Below are 19,758 nucleotides of genomic sequence, written 5' to 3'. Positions count from 1 at the left end.
TTTAAGCCACCTGATGTGTCCATGCTCTGTGTAATTAATGCAGCTCAAGAAATTCCCACCCCTTCTGAGCACAGTCTGTAGTCTTCGTACCAGTCTGTCAGAGGCGGTTTGCTTCTGCAAACATCATAGAGGCACCAAATGAACACCCACCAGCTGTTGTAGACACACAGGAGCCTTTCTGGGTCCAATAGGCTGCATTTTACTAGATTTGTGGCAAGTTACTGATTTCATCAATTAGCAAAAGTGCAGCAGGCCTTTCATATCTTGATATTGGTTTGAAGTCGTTGCCATAACATGGTGATGTCCCTAAATCAGTTATCATCCCTCTTGAATCTGTGAGAACAAGTGATGCCTGCCCATCCACACGAGTAACAAAGGTATTTTACAACAATTCTGATTGATAAACATGGTAATAAAATCTGTAGTCCCTTTATTCCCCTCCTGCTCAAGCCACTTATACCTACAGCTGGTTACTTCCTCAGCAGGTCCTATCTCTGAGAGAAAGCTGTGGTAGAAAGAAGCTCAGTGAAGGGATAGTCCTAAATAGCTCCTCACTCCTTCAGCTCTTGAAAGGAAAGTAGAAGGGGAATGAGCTGAACCTCAGGCTGTTCCTTCAAACCCACTGGTGCTGAGAGGTCCCAGCCTGCTCCTGCCCTGCAGCAGCTTTCCCCAGGTGAAACCCCAGCAATATGACCAGCTCAAGTCAGTGCTGCAGAACTTATTTCAGCTTTAGGTGCTTAGCTTTTTGCCTTCATCTGAACACAGCAAACAGAGCATGAAACGCTCTCTTTAACATTCAGCACAAAGCCCAGCCTGCACTTTATATCCCTTTTTTTTTCCCCTCACCACTTCTTGGTACAGACAAGAAGTCAGAACCAGCAAAGGGGTTAAACCCAAATGCAGGAGCTACAGTTTGAACAGATCTGACAACTTCCTTTTCCCTCTATTTTTCCCCCAGTTCTGACAAGGGTTGTTCTCATCACACCACACACACAGCCTTTCCGGAGGGATGCAGGCAGTGTTCATCTGCCACGGATGCCATCATGCTCGGACTCTCGGGGGCACAGTTACACTACGTATAAACAACAAAACTCCTAGGTGCTATAGTCATGTTATCAGTAAGGAGTAATATGTTCTGTAAATAAATGCCCAGGGAATCTGCTACGGCATGCTGAAGGTGGTTATAAACTATCCTTCTGAGATTAGTTTCTTGACAGTTGGTCAAAACGTCAAGCAAACTGCTACTGAAATCTTCATTACAATTATCTTTGCCTTCTTGCTTGTTCTTAGTCATATTAAAATAGCCATGTTAATAGGAAGTATTGTAAGGGCAGAATTTCCAGCACACACTACCCAGCCAGCGGAATTCCATCAGTGTTTTGAAAAACTCCTGTCAAGAAACAATACGCCCCTGGCTAAAAATTAGTTATTTAACAGTGCTACTAAAAAAATCGGTATCTCTCTCTTTAAACGTTTGACCCTGAGGCAGAAGAGGAAGGGAGGGAGAAGGAGAGAGAAGATGATAATCGCTTTAGATAACAACCTGACTCATGCTAATAGCAGCCTAATTGCTATCTAAGTGCATTTAGCATGAAATAGCCACACCTAGAGGTGTGCAGAGGAAGATTAGTTTAAAATGGAGGAAGGACAGAGATATAAATTAACTTTCAGCTGAGCCCAGTGGAAAGTAAGAAATAGCTGTTTGTTTATGTAGAAACTGCCTTTAAATCCAAAAGTTACACGGTACTGTTTCAGATAATGGAATGTGGCTGGTACGTAAGTCGCATGAGAAGCAGGTACACTACAGGGCTCAGAATGAAATGGGAATTTATATTTGGGCAGGGAAAAGCAAATAACCACATGTGGGGAGGAAGTGGTTGATGCTTTCTTTCCAGAAAAAATCAGCTTCTGCAAAGATTATGAAGATTATGTGGTTCAAATTTGAAAAGCCAGTCTGACAATACAATGTATTATAAGAACTCTACTTGAAAGTAGGTATGATTATATTAAGTAATTTGCTTAGAAGAAAGCTGCATGGAAATGGAATAATTTGTAGTTGATTGAGGTGTTTAAAAGACATCTAGATGTGGTGCTTAGGGACATGGTTTAGAGGTGGTTTGGGCAGTTTCAGGTTTACAGTTGGACTCAATGATCTTAAAGGTCTTTTCTAACCTAAACGATTCTATGATTCTACAATTAATCAAATGTAAGTATCAAACATGCCCTCTAAATGCACCAGCCATGCTTTTGTATATTTAAGATGTGTCTTTTTCCTCCACTGCCCCATGGTGCATTGCTGTAAGATCACCATCCTCTGGGTATCCAACCCCTGGTTCTCATTGCAGCCCCTGACACAGCACTGGTGAGCCCAGGAAAGGTTTTCAGGTGGGTCTGGGTAGACCTCTCAGCCCCTGTTCTCCAGCTGCCTGTGCTGTTTCCTGCGTGTCTTCTGAGAAGGAAGCCACGGCAAGCAGGTGCTGCTCACGGGCCATGGTCACAGCCCTGCCAGCTGGCAGGAAAATCACAGTCTCGATTTCTGAGTAACGGGAGATCAAATGCTGTTTTGTTCACGCAGTATGCGGCCTGTGGAGTGGGCAGAGTTGAGTGTAAGAATGGGTCATGTTCTCTGATGAAGGTGCCAGATCCTTCAGGGAGGGTATTGATTTGTGCATTCAACTCTGAAGTTGCTTTCTGCTACAGCTTTTGCTACTAAAATCCAGTGATGTGAATGTCAATAGGCATGAAAAACAAAACAAAACAAACACGAAGCAACCTGTGTTTTGAAAAGCCTGAATCTGTATATGTAGGACACAAAAATTACTGTATTTGCTCAGTTTTGCTGTCCTCTGTAAGCCATTTTCATACATTCCCATTATCCTGGCAGAGTTGACTTGAGACATGTACTGGTAATGGATTTTGCACGCAGAACACAAGTTTGTGCCTATGTATTACCATGAATGTTATTTTCTCTGAAAAATAACATTTTTTTCCTATTTGTAAATTGCATTTGACCACAGTCTAGAAATATTATAAACCAGAAATTATCTATCCTGAAGTGCTGAATAATAGTATTTGGGTCAGCTGCTATGGCAACAGATGTACAGTCTCTGGATTCACACATCAAAGGTTCTTGTGACAACTGTTTTTTGGATACCCCTTCATTGCACAAGCAGGAAAATAGACTGAGCTATCCCAGTAATGTCTGGAAAGACAGCATCGGTAGAATAAACTGACATGTTTACTGCTTTACATTTGTTTTTGAAATATACATGGAGAGGAGAGGAGAGGAGAGGAGAGGAGAGGAGAGGAGAGGAGAGGAGAGGAGAGGAGAGGAGAGGAGAGGAGAGGAGAGGAGAGGAGAGGAGAGGAGAGGAGAGGAGAGGAGAGGAGAGGAGAGGAGAGGAGAGGAGAGGAGAGGAGAGGAGAGGAGAGGAGAGGAGAGGAGAGGAGAGATCAAAACAACACTGTGGAATAAAAAAACATGCAAACATTTTATAAATATTTATTATAAATTAGTATTTATATTATATTTATACTTAGAAACTCAACCAATGATGGGTTGGCATTGACAATGTGTTATACATTATACAGACTCGGTAACCATCCTTGCCCACAAGGCAGCTATTTTTTTCTACCTTTTTTCCAAATTTTTTTTTAAGACTTAGTGAAACTTTACAAAAGAGGGCCTTCTACTAGAAATACTTCAGGTTCAAATGACCTTGACCTGTGATACAGAGCAATGATCCTATCAAAAGAAGGGGTTAGCCATACTGCCGAGCAGTCCGGGTCAGCTTTCCTTCTGCATTCAAGGGAACTGTTGACATTAATCCAATGGATTTCAGATTAGCCTGTACTTCTCAATGTGCAATTCTCTTAACAAAGGTGAATTCTTCATCCTCCTCCCCCTTTATTTTCATTGCTGTCCCTACACAACCACTCCAATGGCTGCAGGTCTGCTAGTAGCTGGCAAAGGTGGTGTCTGCGATCACAGGCCACCAGCATCCATCGTAATAGTCTGGTTCAGTGCAAAACACACTTGTATACAGGCACTCTTCTACTGGTGAATTCTGTTTGGAAATAGCTTTTGCTTCACAAAAAGGGATGGTAACTTTTGAACAGGAAGACACCAACTAAATAATTAGGATTAGCACAGAAGAAACCATAAATGTCTATCACTTGATATCTTTAAGAACAAATTGTGAAAAACTTCTGTGAGGGATATCGTGTGGGGCAGGGAGATGAATTAGATGAATTAGATGAATTAGATGACATCCTAAATTCTGGATTTCAGTGGCTCTGTGATCACTGTGCTTGTGCTTTCATGGGCACAAGTCTTCTTCACCCTGACTCCAGACAGAGGAAAGTTGAAATGATATGTCAAGCATATGAGGAACAAAGTGAACACCAGAGCACCTTGAACGCTGTCATATGCTCTTGGCAATTTTTCTACTAAACTTTTTAAACGTCTGAGGCTCACTAAAATAAACCTTTAGGGAAAAACTTTTTTTTTTTTTTTTTAATAAAAAAACAGATCATCTGTTTCACAATGAGGGCTGCACAGAACAGATATTTTTACTTATTTAATATGTACTGGAAGATTTAAGTGGTAGATAGTAAATGCATTTTTATGAAGCAGAAGAATGTCTTAAGAAACTAGAAGTTGACTTTGCAGAACATAAAACCAGGCATTCAAATATTATGCATTAGTGTGGCTATACTGGGAAATATGCAGACTAGGTGTGCTCATTTCTGAAGATATTTTTCCACTGGCTATTTGTAAGAAGCGGCTGATGACAATGTCTTTGGCCTTGGTGGTCTCCATATTCCTCTCCCGTGATATCTTCATGCTGATTTGATCTACATTAGTCATGATAAGCTCCGAGGCCAGGATCTGAGTGGGGGATGCCCTGTTGGCGACGCTATCCATGATGTACTGCTTATACAGTTCCACCAGCTTCTGTTCCAGGTAGTCATTCAGGGCTGAGTCGGAGAGGGGCTGCTGGTGGGGCACCAAGCTTGCCAGCCGCCAGCATGAGGAGTAGCCCTGGGCGGGCTTGCGGATGGTGTCGCTGGAGGGGGGGACCCTCACGGACTCCATGGGGGGAGGAATCTCTGAGGACTCCAAGAAGGGGCCTATGCCGCTGTCGCAGGTAAAGCCTGTCGTGACTGAGCTAATTGGCACCACGCAGTCTCCGGCTATGTGCAAATCATTGTAGTTCTTGCAAATGCTTTTGCAGGAAGATGGAACCAGGTATGTGTCTTTTCTTGTCATTCCTTCACAGGCATTCACAGCTGGAGATGGCTGGTCCGCAGGCACAGGGTGCTGTGTGGGCTGCAAGGGATTATCCTTCTGCTTTCTGCTGTGCTTGCTGCCTCTAGCGCAGGCTGAGGAGAGGCACTTGCCCGCAGATCTGCACCTCTGAAGGAGGCTTTTTCCTTGTGCATCGTCCATGGAAGAAAAACTAATGGACCTCATTTCATACACTACTTCCTCAGTTGAACTCTTGCTGTAGAGCTCAGGGTTCAGGTCTTCACAAAGGTAGGCAATTCCATAAAGGTAACCTTCTGACAGCATCCTTCACTGAAGGAAAGGAACCACTGGCAGACAGAAAAAACGACAAGAACAAACTGTTACTTCACTGCAAACTCACTGAGTGCTGATTACACACACAAGGCTTGTTGCTAGCTGCAGAGAGATGTTTCCAATGTGGACATGAACAAGAGTGTCTCTGTCTTTCTAAAGGACTTGAGTCAATGAGCAAAGCGATCAGCTAGTTTCTCTGTTGTGCTGCGAACTCAATCACATCAAAAAATGTTCTGTATAATACAGTAATGTGTGGCATGTCCAATACATCCAGCAAGTGAATTGGGAAGAGAGGAACAAGAAGTGGTTTCTTGCGGTAATAGTTGCTGTATTAGCTTACACTTAGATATGTATGGTTTGGCCCTTGACTTCAGTAAGAACCTGAGGGGTTTCCCCCTTTTTCTCATAGGTTTTGAAGCAACTTTTTTTGTGTGTGGTTTGTCAGCTGCTTCAGAACTATGTTGATTTGAGATTCATATTGAGAGCATCACCCCTTCTGTTCCAGACTAATGAATGACTGTAGGTCTTGTTCCTTTTTTATTAAAAAAATTCAGATCATAAAATAGCATTTTGCACTTCTGCGTGCTGAACAGGATAGAATTAATTGTCTCTAAATTTTAGACATGAAAATGTCAGTGACACCAGCAAGGCTTTCCGGAGGCATGATTCATCTGGCCTGTTTTACACGCCTAAATTGAAAGAAGATGAATTGTGCCCTAGAACTGCTTATCACTGTTCAGTTACTATAAAAGGATTTTAAACTGACTACCCTAGATGTAGAAATCTGCAGTGTACTTTTTAAGAGACATATTCCAGTGCAACGCATAGGAAAGTGCACATTTCAGAAGTACTCCAGCTCCTTCACTGTTGGATTAGTCATGAGCACTACCAGCTCTCACATCAGTTTCCATTGCATTTCTACAAAGGCACAATCAGGTTCCAGCAGTCACTCTCTCCGCTCTCTGAGCAGGCACCTCAGTCTCAAATCTGCGTAGACACGTTAGCAATGAAAGACAGGACTCGTTAGCAAGGACACACATGCATCTGCACATCAGTAAATGTTCTGTCCAATGTTTTGCAGCTCTGCTACCACATAATTGTTCTTAAATCCACCCCTGTGTCTTTATATTTAACAGATGTCAAGGAGACAATCAATGGGAAAGATGTCCGAAAGAAATTGTGTGGTCCAGCAAAGAGAAAGTAAACCTTAAGTAAAACTAAATTAAAATAAATTTTGGTTTTTTCTCTCTATAGTACAAAACATCTTGTGTGACAGAGGAACAGACAACTTGTCTTTGTTTTAATAGCACACGTTTCTTAATTTACTATTTAATCCAATTATATAATTTTAATCCTTAACAGATACTGTCTCTGCAGATAAGAACATATGTCCCAGTCACTTGACAGTTTGCCTGTCTATTTCCAAACACCCACTGTGACAGAGGACCAGAATGGGAACATATTCCCATAAACTGTGAATGGGGAGGTGGCATCTCTCTGGCACACACTGCACAACCCCACGCTGCTGTTCGATTTATCTTTTCCAAGAGTGAAAGAACTCTTATTTCTTAGTAAAGTATTTCAGGTGTCACAATTGCTAGTGAAAAATGCTGCACTAATAATAAATGTTGGCTAAATCTTGTCTAAGCATTGATACAGACCTTACGCAGACGTTAAGAAGTAGACAGCATGATACAAGACTTTCCTTGGTGGGGCAGAATAAAATAATTTTCACACTAGTGATAAAATTTTCACACTGGTGAGAAAATAAACTTCCTTCAGAAGGAAATACTCATGGAAATCCAATGTGTCTAAACACTTGCGTTGGTGGCCCTGGATCCTCTCTGCTGCTGCTAGTTGTGTGAGATTTCCCACAGGCAGGTAATATTTAATGAAAACATTTACACAAAAGGGAAAAAAAAACAGACCAAACAAAACAAACAACAACAACACAAAAACACAAACCAAACAAACGACAAACAAACATGTTTGGGGCTTGGCTTTCTTTGCAGTATGCTGTTGTTGTTTTGCTTCAGGTTTTAGCCGTGATTAAGCTGCCACCACAGAAATCTTAGCCAAATGCTAGAGTGACTCAGGTTATCAACTCATGCCCCTCTCTCTTGTTTCTGTTCCACCCCTTTTGCAGTGCAAAGGCTGTTCCCTTCCCCCAGTCATCCATGGCCCCGGTGGCTTTATTGCAAAGCCACCACTAACTTTGGCTAGCTTGAATCTGGGATTGTTACACATTTATTCCTATGCTCGTTTTTAGTGTGGATTCTGAGAAATTAGTGTAAATATAACATATGGTCCTTTCACTGCTTGACCAATGTACGCAAAGCCAGTTGTCTTCAGGTAGCATGTGACACTCCTGTCTTTCCTACTACCCAGATGTTATGCTGTTTCTGTCATAAGGTGATACGTTAGGGAAATGAAACCACTGGTTTCATTTCTTTGCACTGCATTCTGCAATACTTATTTTAAGAGTTTTAGAGCACACTGTCCAAGGCAGGAGTGGAAAGAAAAGAAAAGAACTGACAAATCCAAAAAGATTAGGCTCCCGTCATGCTCGGGAGTTTGTGGAATGAGTTCCAGGCTTACCCTCCAAACTGGGCAAGTGCTGTTGCACTAATCTGACTATTCCCAGCTCTGCAAGGAAATATGATTGAAGCTTTGGTAGGCAGTGACGAGAGCCTGAATGCAAAAGACACATGCATGTATTTCTGGTCCTAGTACTATTATGTATTGTATACCGCTGACAAGTTGTTATTACATCACTACCAATGGCTGGTCACACAATCGGGTCACCTTTAATTCTTGCATATTACATCTGATAAAGATGACAGTTTTCATTAATTCTACTTCCTCGTGTCTCTTCTCTTAATCCCCTTTCCATGCCACAGAGGCACATACACACCAGGATTCCAAGTGCACAGGGATTATATCTAATGTCTTTTTTAGGGTCTCATGCTCCTTAAATTCAAATTTCAGTTCTCTCTTCCTGAAAATAAATGCATGACTTTTGTTGCACAAGGAAAAAAAAGTCCTTTTTACAATTCTGATCTGATGCATTTTGCACACAAGGCGGACAAAGAGATTTTTCCTTGTGTGGCTACTCTCCTGGGAATGGGAGCTGACTCCATTCTACCTAAGCCTAGTGAAGACTGAGCGAGAAGTCTGTCTGGTTTCAATGTCTTTTCTGTCTGATACAGTCTTTATCACTGTCAGATGATCTTAAAAGCTCACATGCCCTGCCTGGGGTTTTTATTCAGTTCTTCAGCACAAGAAAAGCCTAAAGGCAGGATGAATGTTTAAAGCCATGTGGAGAATCCAGTGGTATTGCCAGTCTTTTCTGAGTGGCAGCAAATTTGCTGGGTTATAAAGCTTGGAGATGGTGCCAATGTTTGCATAAAGACCTCACATTATAGTCTGGGAGCAGGCAAATGGAATGGGAGTTTTTGGCTCAGGATAAACAAAACACAAAGAGATATGATAAATCGTGTCCTACATAAAAACCTGAGCAAGATGAAAAGTTGTTAGGGGCAATGGAAAGAACGTGGTGCCAACTGGGATCACAGCTCAGTGGGGACAGGGACATTCTTTTGCATTGCAAAAGGATGGGGTGGAAACTCATTGAACAGACAAGCTTGTTTTGAGTATGTCTGGCTTTCAGATCCCCAAGTAAGGCCCTCGGTGGCACTAAAGTTGTGCAGCTGGTAGCTGGAGTTCAAGTTTTATCACAGGGTATACCTTAAGTTCTAGCTGACTTACTAGATGGGACCGCAGATGACAGTCTCCCTGTCTTGAGGGAACTCAAACACTGCAGATCCATCTGTAGCATTTTTTCACCGTTTTAAGAGACACTTTTCCAGGCTGCGGAGATACAGACAGATCCCTTCAGTGAGGTTTGGGATCTACCTCAGGCTGCAGGACATGCATGCAAGAGTTCACCTGGCAAGTGGGATAGGCTGGAGAGCAAGCCTGTATATGTTGTAGGACCCTTACCTCACCTTCCAGTGAAACAGGAAGCCCAGGAAGTGTGAAACAGGGCCCAGGAAGCCTCAGTGCTGCCAGCATAGGGAAATCAGGAGAGTGAAGAAGGTAGTACAGTGAGCTGTGGTTATGGATGAGTTTAGCCTTTCCTTAATGCCTGAAAGCCACAGATCTTTTGTATCTGAACCTCAGTTCACAAGGGTTTTCTCCAGTGCCCGGGGCTGGCTTGGGTAAAGGTAGTGCTGATGACACTAAACTGCATGATGAGGTGAACATGTCGGAAGGGAAATTCATCTTCCAGGGAGACCTGGACAGGCTGGAAGAGTGGGCCAGCAATAACAGTATGAAGTTTAACAAAGGCGCTGTACCTGGGACAACATAACCAACAAGCCCAGTACAAGCTGGGATCTGATGTGGCTGGGGAGCAGCCTTGCTGAAAAAGACCTGGGGGTTCTGGTGGACAACAAGCTGAACATGGCTCAACAGTGCACCACTGCAGCAATGAAGGCAAATCGATCCCTGGGCAAGGACACCACTAGTAGAGGTAAAGATGTGAACATCTCACTCTACTCAGCATATGTCAGGCCACACCTGGCGTGTCCTATTCTGGCCCTCACAATTCAAGAAATATGTGGACAGACTGGAGAGGGTCCAATGGAGGGACACAAAGACAATCAAAGGGCTGGAGGACCCACCCTATGAGGAAAGATTGAAGGAGTTAGGACTCTCCTCTCTGTAAAAAAAGAAGGCTGGGTTGGGAGGTATCTCATCACAGTATTCCAGTACCTATAGGGCAGCTACAAAGAGGACAGAGGCTTTCCCTTCACAAGGAGCCACATGAGGAAGACAAGGGGCAGTGGATACAAGTTGCATTGGGAGAGGTTTCGTCTCAATGTAGGAAATAAATTTTTTACAGTGAGAACAATCAGTGACTGGAACAACCTCCCCAGGGATGTGGTGGAGTCCCCATTGCTGGAGGTTTTCAAGATGCAGTTGCACAGGGTACTAGATAATCTCATCTAGGCTTCCTTTCTCACTAAAGATTGGACCAGTTGATCTTTCAAGGTCACTTCCAACCTGGGCTGTTCTGTGGCTCTAGGATTCTACAACAGTGGCTGGTATTTCAGGTAGGAGATGGCCCACTTTGCCCATGGCAGAAGAGCTAACAGGTGCTTTTGCATGTGCACCTGCACGCTACCTGCACCCTGTGTAACTTACTCTCTGTGCTGCTGCTGCTGCTGCTGCTGCTGCTGCTCTGGAAGATCTGAGACCTATGAGACTGTGCCCTGAGGCTCTTTCAGCAGTGTTTCTTTCCAGCTCTTTCATGACGAGCCCCTCCCCACAGCTCCCTTCACTCTGATCTTTTGGTCTTTCTGCAGAAGAAAACATCACCTTCTTTATCCACACATCAACAGTTCAAGAGATGCAGGAAAGCTGGGAGCATCCCTCCCATGGGGGAATATGGGCTGTCTTGGGGGAAACGAGTAGGTTTGAGAGGATATTAATCCTGTATTTCAAGAGTATGAGGGAATCTCCTTGAAGGACAGGTTGAAGGAAGCAAATGAGGAGACATCTTCCCCAAGAACACATTATGTCTGCTGTACAGTTGTTCTTGTTATACAAGTGTCGACCCATTTTCAATCATGCTAAATGGATGGCAGTAAGCTTCAGGAGCAGCTGATTTCTTTCATCTGGGAAAACATAAATTCTTACAGTATGTTTGAGTGCTGTTGTATCTTTAAGTGGAGCCTGAGGGGACAGGCTTCCATAAAAACACAATGAAAACCGTATGTGGGTAAATATAGCTTCTTGAGCTCTCAAACAATTTCCCATCCAAGTCTGTTTTATCAGTTCAACTTCCCTAAAACTTTTTACAGAGCAAGACTGGTTTATCATTTTCCACAGTGTTCTTAATCACCTATACCCATACAAAGTTGGTTTAGGACACGGTCAATCTGGTTTGATAGCGTTTTACATCTCATACCCACCGCTGTAAGCTGCAACATGAAATATGAACAGGAATGCATCGAGCTCCACATTCAGAAGAATTACTTGAATACATTATATTTCTACATTTATTTCATGTCTTTCTGGGGTGGAAATCATTTCATGTTTCTGAATTTCTGTGTTTATTTTAATGAGTTGTTCATTGCTGTCATGACTAAACTACTTGGACTGAAATATTTGGTATCTAAGCAGCTGAAGTAAAAAGGAAATAAATTCATGTGCACTCACAGAAGAGAAAATATTTTCTAGAAGTGAAGAGAATAAACAGCAAGAAAGACAGAAAAGGCTGAAGGGGTTTCCCAGGAGAAGCAAGGGAAATGGTGCACTAATGAGCATTGAAACATTAGTCACATCTGCTGTAGAGTATAAAAAAGAGGGGGGAGGGTGCGTATTCTGTGTGTACACCCATGTGAAGCTGTGAATTTGCAGTGAACCAGGAAATTCGCTGTGAATCAGGAAAATACAATTATAAAGTTTCTTCCTCTATACTTTTTAGAATCATCTTGTTTTCAAAAAAGTCTCAGCTTTTATTCTATGAACATTTTTTTTTTAATATGATGCTCATGTTTATCTATTATGGTGCCCATTTTTACTTCTAATCTACAAATAGAGTTCTCTGCTGACAAGACATCACTTGGACAGTACACTAACATTTGCAGAAATATCAGTAAAAATACCATAATTATGCTAAAAGCAACACACCTGACAAGGTTCCCTTTAAAACTATTCTGTAAAACGTTTTTAGTATTATTTTACAATAGACTTTAGAAATATCAGAGGATCATTTTATATATATATATTTTGAAGTTGCATTGCAGACCAATCACAGGCAGCCACAGCTGTAAAGATGGCACTTTTGAAGTGTTCTCATCACTTCTTGGGGCAGCAGAAACTGCACGTGGAGTTGAGACTCTGCAAACACGCACATGCTTTCCAAATAAGAAAAGTACATTCTTCTTTTTATCAGCTACCAACTGTGGTCCCACACAAACAGAACTGAGCCACTTTGATAAGCAAGAGCAACCTTTTCATACATTTATATAATGCATAGGCTATAACTAGTTCTTACCTCCAAAGATCCAGCAGCTGACCAGGTACAGAAAACCAGTTGTCTTCTAACCAGTTTAAAGCTTCCTGTGACTCTGTCCTACCCCAAAATGCCACGTTCTGTTTTTATTTCTTTTTTAAATACACTTCTAAGATGACATGTGCTTTATTTCTAGTCCTCTATAGCACAGAAGTATAGAAAGGAAGTCCCTTAGGAGATGAGGGGGTTTCATAACTGACTGAACTTGCTTCCTCTTTTATGTTTAAATGAAACTTCATTGTGAAACTGTGTACTGTTAAAATAGCTGATTGCAACACACTCAGTCCAGGCAGATGGACCTCTCACTATTAACTGCTATACAAAAAAATAACTTGGTGAATTGAACAGCTAGAACAATCTTAGTGAAACTGTTCAGTTGTTGACAACTTACACTGTACCCCATTTCAAGCATTATCTATCACTCTCCTTTTAACTGACACAGCAAGACACCTGGATATGTCGAGACTGTCGTGTCAAACAGGTAGGAAAAGCAAGATGCCAAAGCAGAAATGCATGTCACAGCATGCCTGCTTTGCTGCCTGCAGACCCTTGTACCCCTCAGATTGCCCCTAACAGCACAGCTCGGCTGGTTTATCAGGTTTTGCTTGGTATCCCTAAAACTTGTCACAAAGAACATTAATTAAGAAGGAGGTGCATTTGGTACCTCAGCCCCTGACGTACCCGGACAGGCAGCTTCTCTTAGCAGGGACAGGACATGAAAATATAATAACCTTGGGCAAGTGTGAGTTCAGCCTCCAAGCCTGAGGTGTATTGACAGTACATATGGCTTTGAGTTCAGTGTTGCGGCATTCCTTAAAGGACAGAGGATATGTACTGTCTGAAGCACGTAGCTGAAAGGTTTGAATTGATCCCAACAGGATGTACAGAATTTGCTTAAAAAGGTATTACCAGGCATCCATACATTGCAAGAAAAAGAAAAAATTATATTCACTCTCAATGTATTTTAACTTCCTTATTGAGGACCTATTTCTTAATTTATTTATTTTTTTCTCAGAAGCCTCCAACTCTGTCAGACAGAAAATATGTTGTAGTATAATGCTTCTGTTAACATAATTCTGCTAAATATTTCTGTGATATGATACACAACCAGGACTACTATCCAAAGTCTTAGCCATAGGCATGGAAAAAATACATATGTCAGTCTGGCCCTACCTAGACATCCCTAGCTAATTCATAGAACAATTTAATCATATAATATTATACCTGATCAAATGCTATGCTAGGATTAACATCTAAAAAGCACAAGAACTGGACAAAATTGGCAGTTTAATGCAAATCTCAATACATATCTTCACTGCAAAAAGCATTCCCTGTAGAAACAAAACTACTGTAGTAACCAACAACTCCTTCATGCTTAACATTAACATTAATATTATTGTATTTTTTTCTCTAATCCTTCACCAGTCCTATGGACCAATCTCAAGCCTTTTCAAATTTATTCTGGTCCAACACTTTTTTGGTGTTTCCATTATCTGGTTGAAATAGTATTGAGAGGAGCAAGAAATACATCACTAGCAAGTTTTACCTCCTCTGTAGACCCACAGAGCAATATGTACCTAGGAGCTCAATATTTCTTGTTAGACTGCTGGGAAATAACTTTGGTAGTATAAAAAAATCAGTTCTATAAAGGTTGTCAGCGAGTTTTCAAAATATATTTCAAATCACCTAAATCCATGTAAAAACAGAAATATAAAAATTGACAGATTTTTGAAAGTAAAAACTGCTTCCACAGCCATAAAAGCACAGCTATCCAAAACCACTGAAAAATCAATCTACTTTTATATGGATACCTAAATATGGATTTCAGACTTACCTTCAGGCACCTACATTTGGCAAAAACAAGTGGCCTTTTTTTTCCCCCAGTTATGCGCATATGATGTTTTTAGCGCTCTAGAGGAAGTAAAACACTGTCCATATTTCTGCCGAGTAGCTATCTGTGCCTGTGGAAGGGAGATGTAAAACTGTCATTTTTGATCATATAAATTGCACATTAACATCATGGCAATCTAGACTTTGGGGACACTCATTTATTCAAGTGACCTTCTCCCTGTTCACTCATGACTTTGGGAGGGTTATCCGCATCTAAGAAGCATTGTCATATATGAATTTTTATGTTGTAGCCTATCAACTGCTGAGTGTAGCGCTCTGCGGGCTAGATTCAGAGTTGAAGGAGTCGGGACACTGCTCGATGTAGCAGCACCGGCCCCCTTTTGCAAAGATCCCCACAGGCGCTGTGCCTCCAGCACCCAGTGGAATAGGTGTGAGAGGAGAGGAGAGGGAAAGCTTCAGCAGCTCAGGGGGTCATTTGCTCAGTCAGTCTCTTCATCTGTACACGTAGCTCAGATTGTCCGAGGCCACGACAACTTGTTTCTCTCAGTGCACTTTGCTACAAGTCTCATGCATCTGTTATCCCCATCTCCTCCCATCCCCTCCTGCAAACAAAGCACATTTCAAGTTTCTCCTATTCCCAGGGAGTTTCCTCTAGGAATCTGCTTTAATTTTGACCCTATCTTAACTTTCTATTTCAGTTCAAGAGTTTCTTTTCAAAACACATCTGCCAGTTGTATCCTTTCATTGTGCTTTGGTTTACGTCTTGAAGCACGTGAAGCAGATTCCTTTTGGAGGAAACTCCACACCCCAGGACCATACTTGAAATTTGCCATGGGTAAGTTTCCTCCTGGGGTTTCACGGGACCAGGGTGGAGCCAGTCCAAACCAACCTCCCCCGAACACACACACCATGGAGGGAGGGTTTCAGCACCCACTCTTTTGCTGTCCACATCTGCTCTGAATGTGATGCACTATTGGCTGATGCAAGCAGGTCAGAAAAACGCTTTCAAGGGACCCATCTATACGCCAGTACCAGACAGTTTATTATTTCTTTACAGGGTAACATTGCCCACCAATGTCATTCCATGGGTGTGTCTCAATATGTTGTAACTGATAATGCTGTACTGCCAGAAACACATGACAAGGCTGAAGTTCCTTCTTTATAGACACAGGCTCCCCCACAGAGGTTTAGGATAAATAAAACTCCGCTTAGCCTGGGCCTGTTTTGTCAAACATTGCTAAGGCAGCTGCCTGTCACTTGTAGGTAAAATGTTTGTATTCTAGAAATTATAAATTGGGAGCCTTTGAGAGGACCAATATTCCATAGCTTTTGTTAAAATTAATAGTAGGAATAAGAGCAGAAAATAAATCTGTTTTCCCGTACATATACTCAAGCAGGTATGTACACAGTAAGCACTCTCTGCATTAGCTACGCCTATACCATTAACTAGGAATTTTGAAATTCAGAAGTTTAAAGATAACATCTTAAGATTATCACCTAGTTTATAATTTCTTTGTTCCATATGACAAAGGGGATAATTTAAATCCCTTTGGTCTTTCCAAATGAAGAGGTTATGGGAAAGAGATAAGCACATTATGTAGCACTCCATCATAAAGAACAATCATGAATGATTTGTGTTCCTTACAGCAGCAAAATCAGTTATATTTCAAGTTTCCCAGTGTGCCAAACTTGATTAGAGCCTGAAACTCAGTTTCCAATGCATTAATTACACCAGTATAATTAATTATTTGAGTAAAAAATAAGTCTTTAAACAGGGAAGAAGCCTCCATTGTACTCCGTTTTCTCTTTCTTCATTGCTGGTAGCAGAAAATGGATCAATGTAATTTTCTAGGTAAAATGTGACGATTCTCATCTTCCAAATGTGTGCTAGGCAAGTCTGGTTTTGAGAAATCTCAGGCTGAAGAGAGTCTCCTGGATCATTTACTCCAGCCATCCACCTGTTATGTAGAAGAAAGGTGGATATGGCATCATTCTCCTCTTGGCCAGGTGCTTCCAAGAAGGAAAAAAAGGAATGGATGCACAGAGAGCCTTGCTCTTCTGGAAAAGGTGGGGGAATTTTGGAGAGCACCCGCATTTACTGCTTCCAGCTGCTCACTGGCAGTGGCTGCCCATGCAGCACCAAGAAGTCTGTCTGTGCTTGGGGCCCAGAGCCTCAGCTCCAGGAATCCAAGTCAGAGAGCACAGCACCTTCCACGTGGCTAAAGCAATCAGGTTTTACACACAGAGTTTGATGCTTTAAAATTAAACCGTCATTTTGTCATACAAATGACCATTAAATCTTTTAGTTATCTACAGAGGCAAGGGCCATGAATTTCCTGATTTCTTGTTGCATTATAATATGTTTTTTGTGCTTCAAGTGACAATGTAATAAGGAATATTTGCTGCCTTATAAGCTCCTCCTAGTCGATAAAATATACAATTTATTCTCATGTTAAATTTCATTTCTCTTTTGTGGCTCACATACATATTTTAGTTATATCCAGTCATTTCTATAGGTTCAATCTATGTGAAAATCAAGAAGAAAAAGCAAGGCCTTTGATATGAGAAAATTATAAGCAAGGCCATCACACTCTTCAATAAAATCCCCAATGCCAGAGCGAGTTTTCTATGAGAAAAGACGGCAGTATTGTACACAGCATTTTGAAGCTGTTCTACGTTACGTTCGCAGCATTAGTATTTTCTAGTAATGAACAGCCAGTTAATGAAGTCTGTTCAGTTCGTGTTCTTTTCTCCTCTCGCTAATTTACATGAACTAGGAGACTGGTCTTGTCACAGTTTAGAAATCTTTCCTTCCGATCTTAACCTCTCTTGATCCATAATCCTTTCTTTACCTTTAGCTGTCAAACTGTTCTGCCCATATTTTTTTAAGGAAGGTCATTAATAATGCTGTGCCGATGTATTCAGAATAAAGTCCCTTACTGTACAAGGGATCCCATTGATGGCAGAGTATATTGTGCTGTCCATGCATAACCACATATGGGCACATAAGCATATAAGCACTGTTATTTAGTCTGCAGTGCATGAATGACAAGTGGCCTGTAAAGCATCAGAAGGCAGTGTGCTGGGCAGGCTGCCCTCTTTCCATTGTCAATGTCTGGCCGAAAACCAAAAAGTGTGTTTTTTTTTTCCTTTTTTTCCCTCTCTTTTCCTTTTTTTTCTCCTCCCCAACTAGTAGCATGATAACTTAGAAATAGATGGTTAAAAAAATCTAAATGCCACCTACTTTTTAACACCCCTCTAGCCTCAAACAATAATGAGAATAAAAGATGGTCCACAATGTATAAATATGTAGATAAATATTTACTGAAAAACTGATGTACCCCATGAGCAGTGTGTAGAGCTTGCTCTCTGCTGCTGACTGAAATACCTCAGGGTATGATGCGTTTCAGCCAGCAGCAGAGAGCAGCTTGAACCAGCAGCACAGTGGGTAGAGCGCAAACCTCAACCACTCTTTAAGCAATTAAGTGTATTCTTCCCCAGCTCACCAGCCAGCTCAGCTAAAGGGTTTATCAGCAGTTATAACCCTGCTTATGTTTGCACCTTCCAGATCTTTTTAGGCAGTTTTCAGGGGTCATTTTTTAAGCTTTCCAGGATGCAAAGACATCAGTTCTGCACCTTTCATGGAATTTGTGTTGTGGTAGGCCTCATTCATTTCTTTAAAAGTCTGTTTTCAAAGAAGAAAATCAGCAGTAACCTTTTTTTCCTGGATTTTTCCCCAACACACATCATTTATTTGTAGGTGTCTAAACTTCCAAAATATGTATATATAATCTGAAGAGTTGGTGGTTTCTCCTGATTTTAGTTTTATTTGATGCTTTTCATACATTGAAAACTTTAGGTGCTTGAAATTCATATAAATCATTTCTGCAAACAATGAAAAAATGTCACAATTATTATCTTATTCGTAAACCTGAGTGTGCTTAGCAAATAGGAATGATCAAGATTAGTATTTCAGGTGGCAAACAAATAGATCAGCCATCCCAGATCCCTGCATTTCAAAGCATGTCCTGCAGAATAAAAAGGTGCTTGAGCCCCTAACTATGTCAGATCACTTCCTACTGCAGGAATACCAGAGGGATGTTACAATGCATCCTTTGCTTCACAAGTCTGGAATGATTAACCACATATGCTCACTTAATTAGGTAGCAGCTAATTACATCCTATGTATCAGATAGAAAGACACATCATTGGATTAGTAATAAGACTAACCAGTAGGTCTGGGAGGAACTATTTATGCTGCTTGGAACACAGTTCCACCTTTTATTGAAGGAGTCTTTGTTCAGACGCAGTGCCTAGAACAGAGACTCCAGCAGCCCACAACACCATCCTAGGGAGAGGGTAGCAGAGCCTGAAGTTGTTTTACCGATGCTGGCAGAGCAGGGTGTAGCCTACCTTTCCCTCCTCCCCTTTTTCTTTCTTCCCCCAAGAACCTTTTTCTGCTTTTTTGCCTCTGGGTGAGCTCTAAATTCCCTTCTTAGCAGGTCTCCAGATTCGATAAGCTCTAAGCCTCAGCAAATCCCAGCTGATAAGAGGAGGAGCTTCTTTCACCTGTCTGCACCTTGAGGACAAGAAAGACTATTCATTGCTGCAGGACTAGCTCAGTACAATATTAGCAGTTTTCTTCCTGGCTTTGTGTCAGATTCCCACTGTGGCTAGACAAGACTCTCTGGGACAAACCAGGATTTTCTGTGTAATTCCAAAGGAGGAACTAGTTAATTTATAATATAAAAGTTTCAAATGTTATTTTCAAAGGCAATACAGATTGCCTGGAACACTGCCTACCTGAATCCTGCCATATGATACATACTCTAATTCCAATGCTTGCATTGAGCCTTTGTTAAAAATAAATCATGCGTCACACTGCTAATGTACTTCTTGGTTCAGTGACAGCTAGTCACTAGTGGTAAGGTTTTAAAACGAGGCAAAGAGCTTTTAACTGGAAAACAGGATTGAGCAATAGATGGGGCGTTTCTTCTTCTATATTTTTTTACTCTACTTCAGTGTAACATAATAAAAGTGAAGGCAAACAAGCTACTAAGAAGGGATTTTTTGGATAGTGTATCAAAATACCACAAAAACTGAAGAAACCTAAGAGGTATTACAGAGACCTGGTTACATTTGGTGTATTGGCACATGTCTGTAATTTCTAGGCAGAGCCATCCAGTGGTAACTGCCTGAATTTCATGTATCTTTTTCTCAAGTACTGGCTCGGTCTTTG

At 41.5% G+C, this 19,758-nt stretch overlaps 1 protein-coding gene across 2 annotated transcripts; it reads right to left on the bottom strand.

Moving 5' to 3' along the window:
* Positions 1-3,486: 3,486 nt before the first annotated feature.
* Positions 3,487-15,055, bottom strand: TASL (TLR adaptor interacting with endolysosomal SLC15A4). 2 transcript variants are annotated; one of them, XM_021295386.2, is made up of 2 exons: positions 14,503-15,055; positions 3,487-5,598 (listed from the first exon to the last, which is right to left on the bottom strand). In XM_021295386.2, exon 2 carries the CDS (start codon positions 5,573-5,575, stop codon positions 4,697-4,699), a length of 879 nt encoding a protein of 292 aa, XP_021151061.2. In that variant the 5' UTR covers positions 5,576-5,598; positions 14,503-15,055; the 3' UTR covers positions 3,487-4,696. The 2 variants fall into 2 exon arrangements, with proteins under 2 accessions (XP_021151061.2, XP_021151062.2); XM_021295387.2 differs by lacking the exon at positions 14,503-15,055 and adding an exon at positions 12,651-13,112.
* Between the last annotated feature and the right edge of the window lie 4,703 nt (positions 15,056-19,758).

Source organism: Columba livia, chromosome 1 (genome assembly GCF_036013475.1).
Source record: "Columba livia isolate bColLiv1 breed racing homer chromosome 1, bColLiv1.pat.W.v2, whole genome shotgun sequence".
NCBI classification, from domain to species: Eukaryota; Metazoa; Chordata; class Aves; order Columbiformes; family Columbidae; genus Columba; species Columba livia.
The sequence above is the reverse complement of the archived record's forward strand: the minus strand, read 5'-3'. Positions and strand labels throughout refer to the sequence as shown.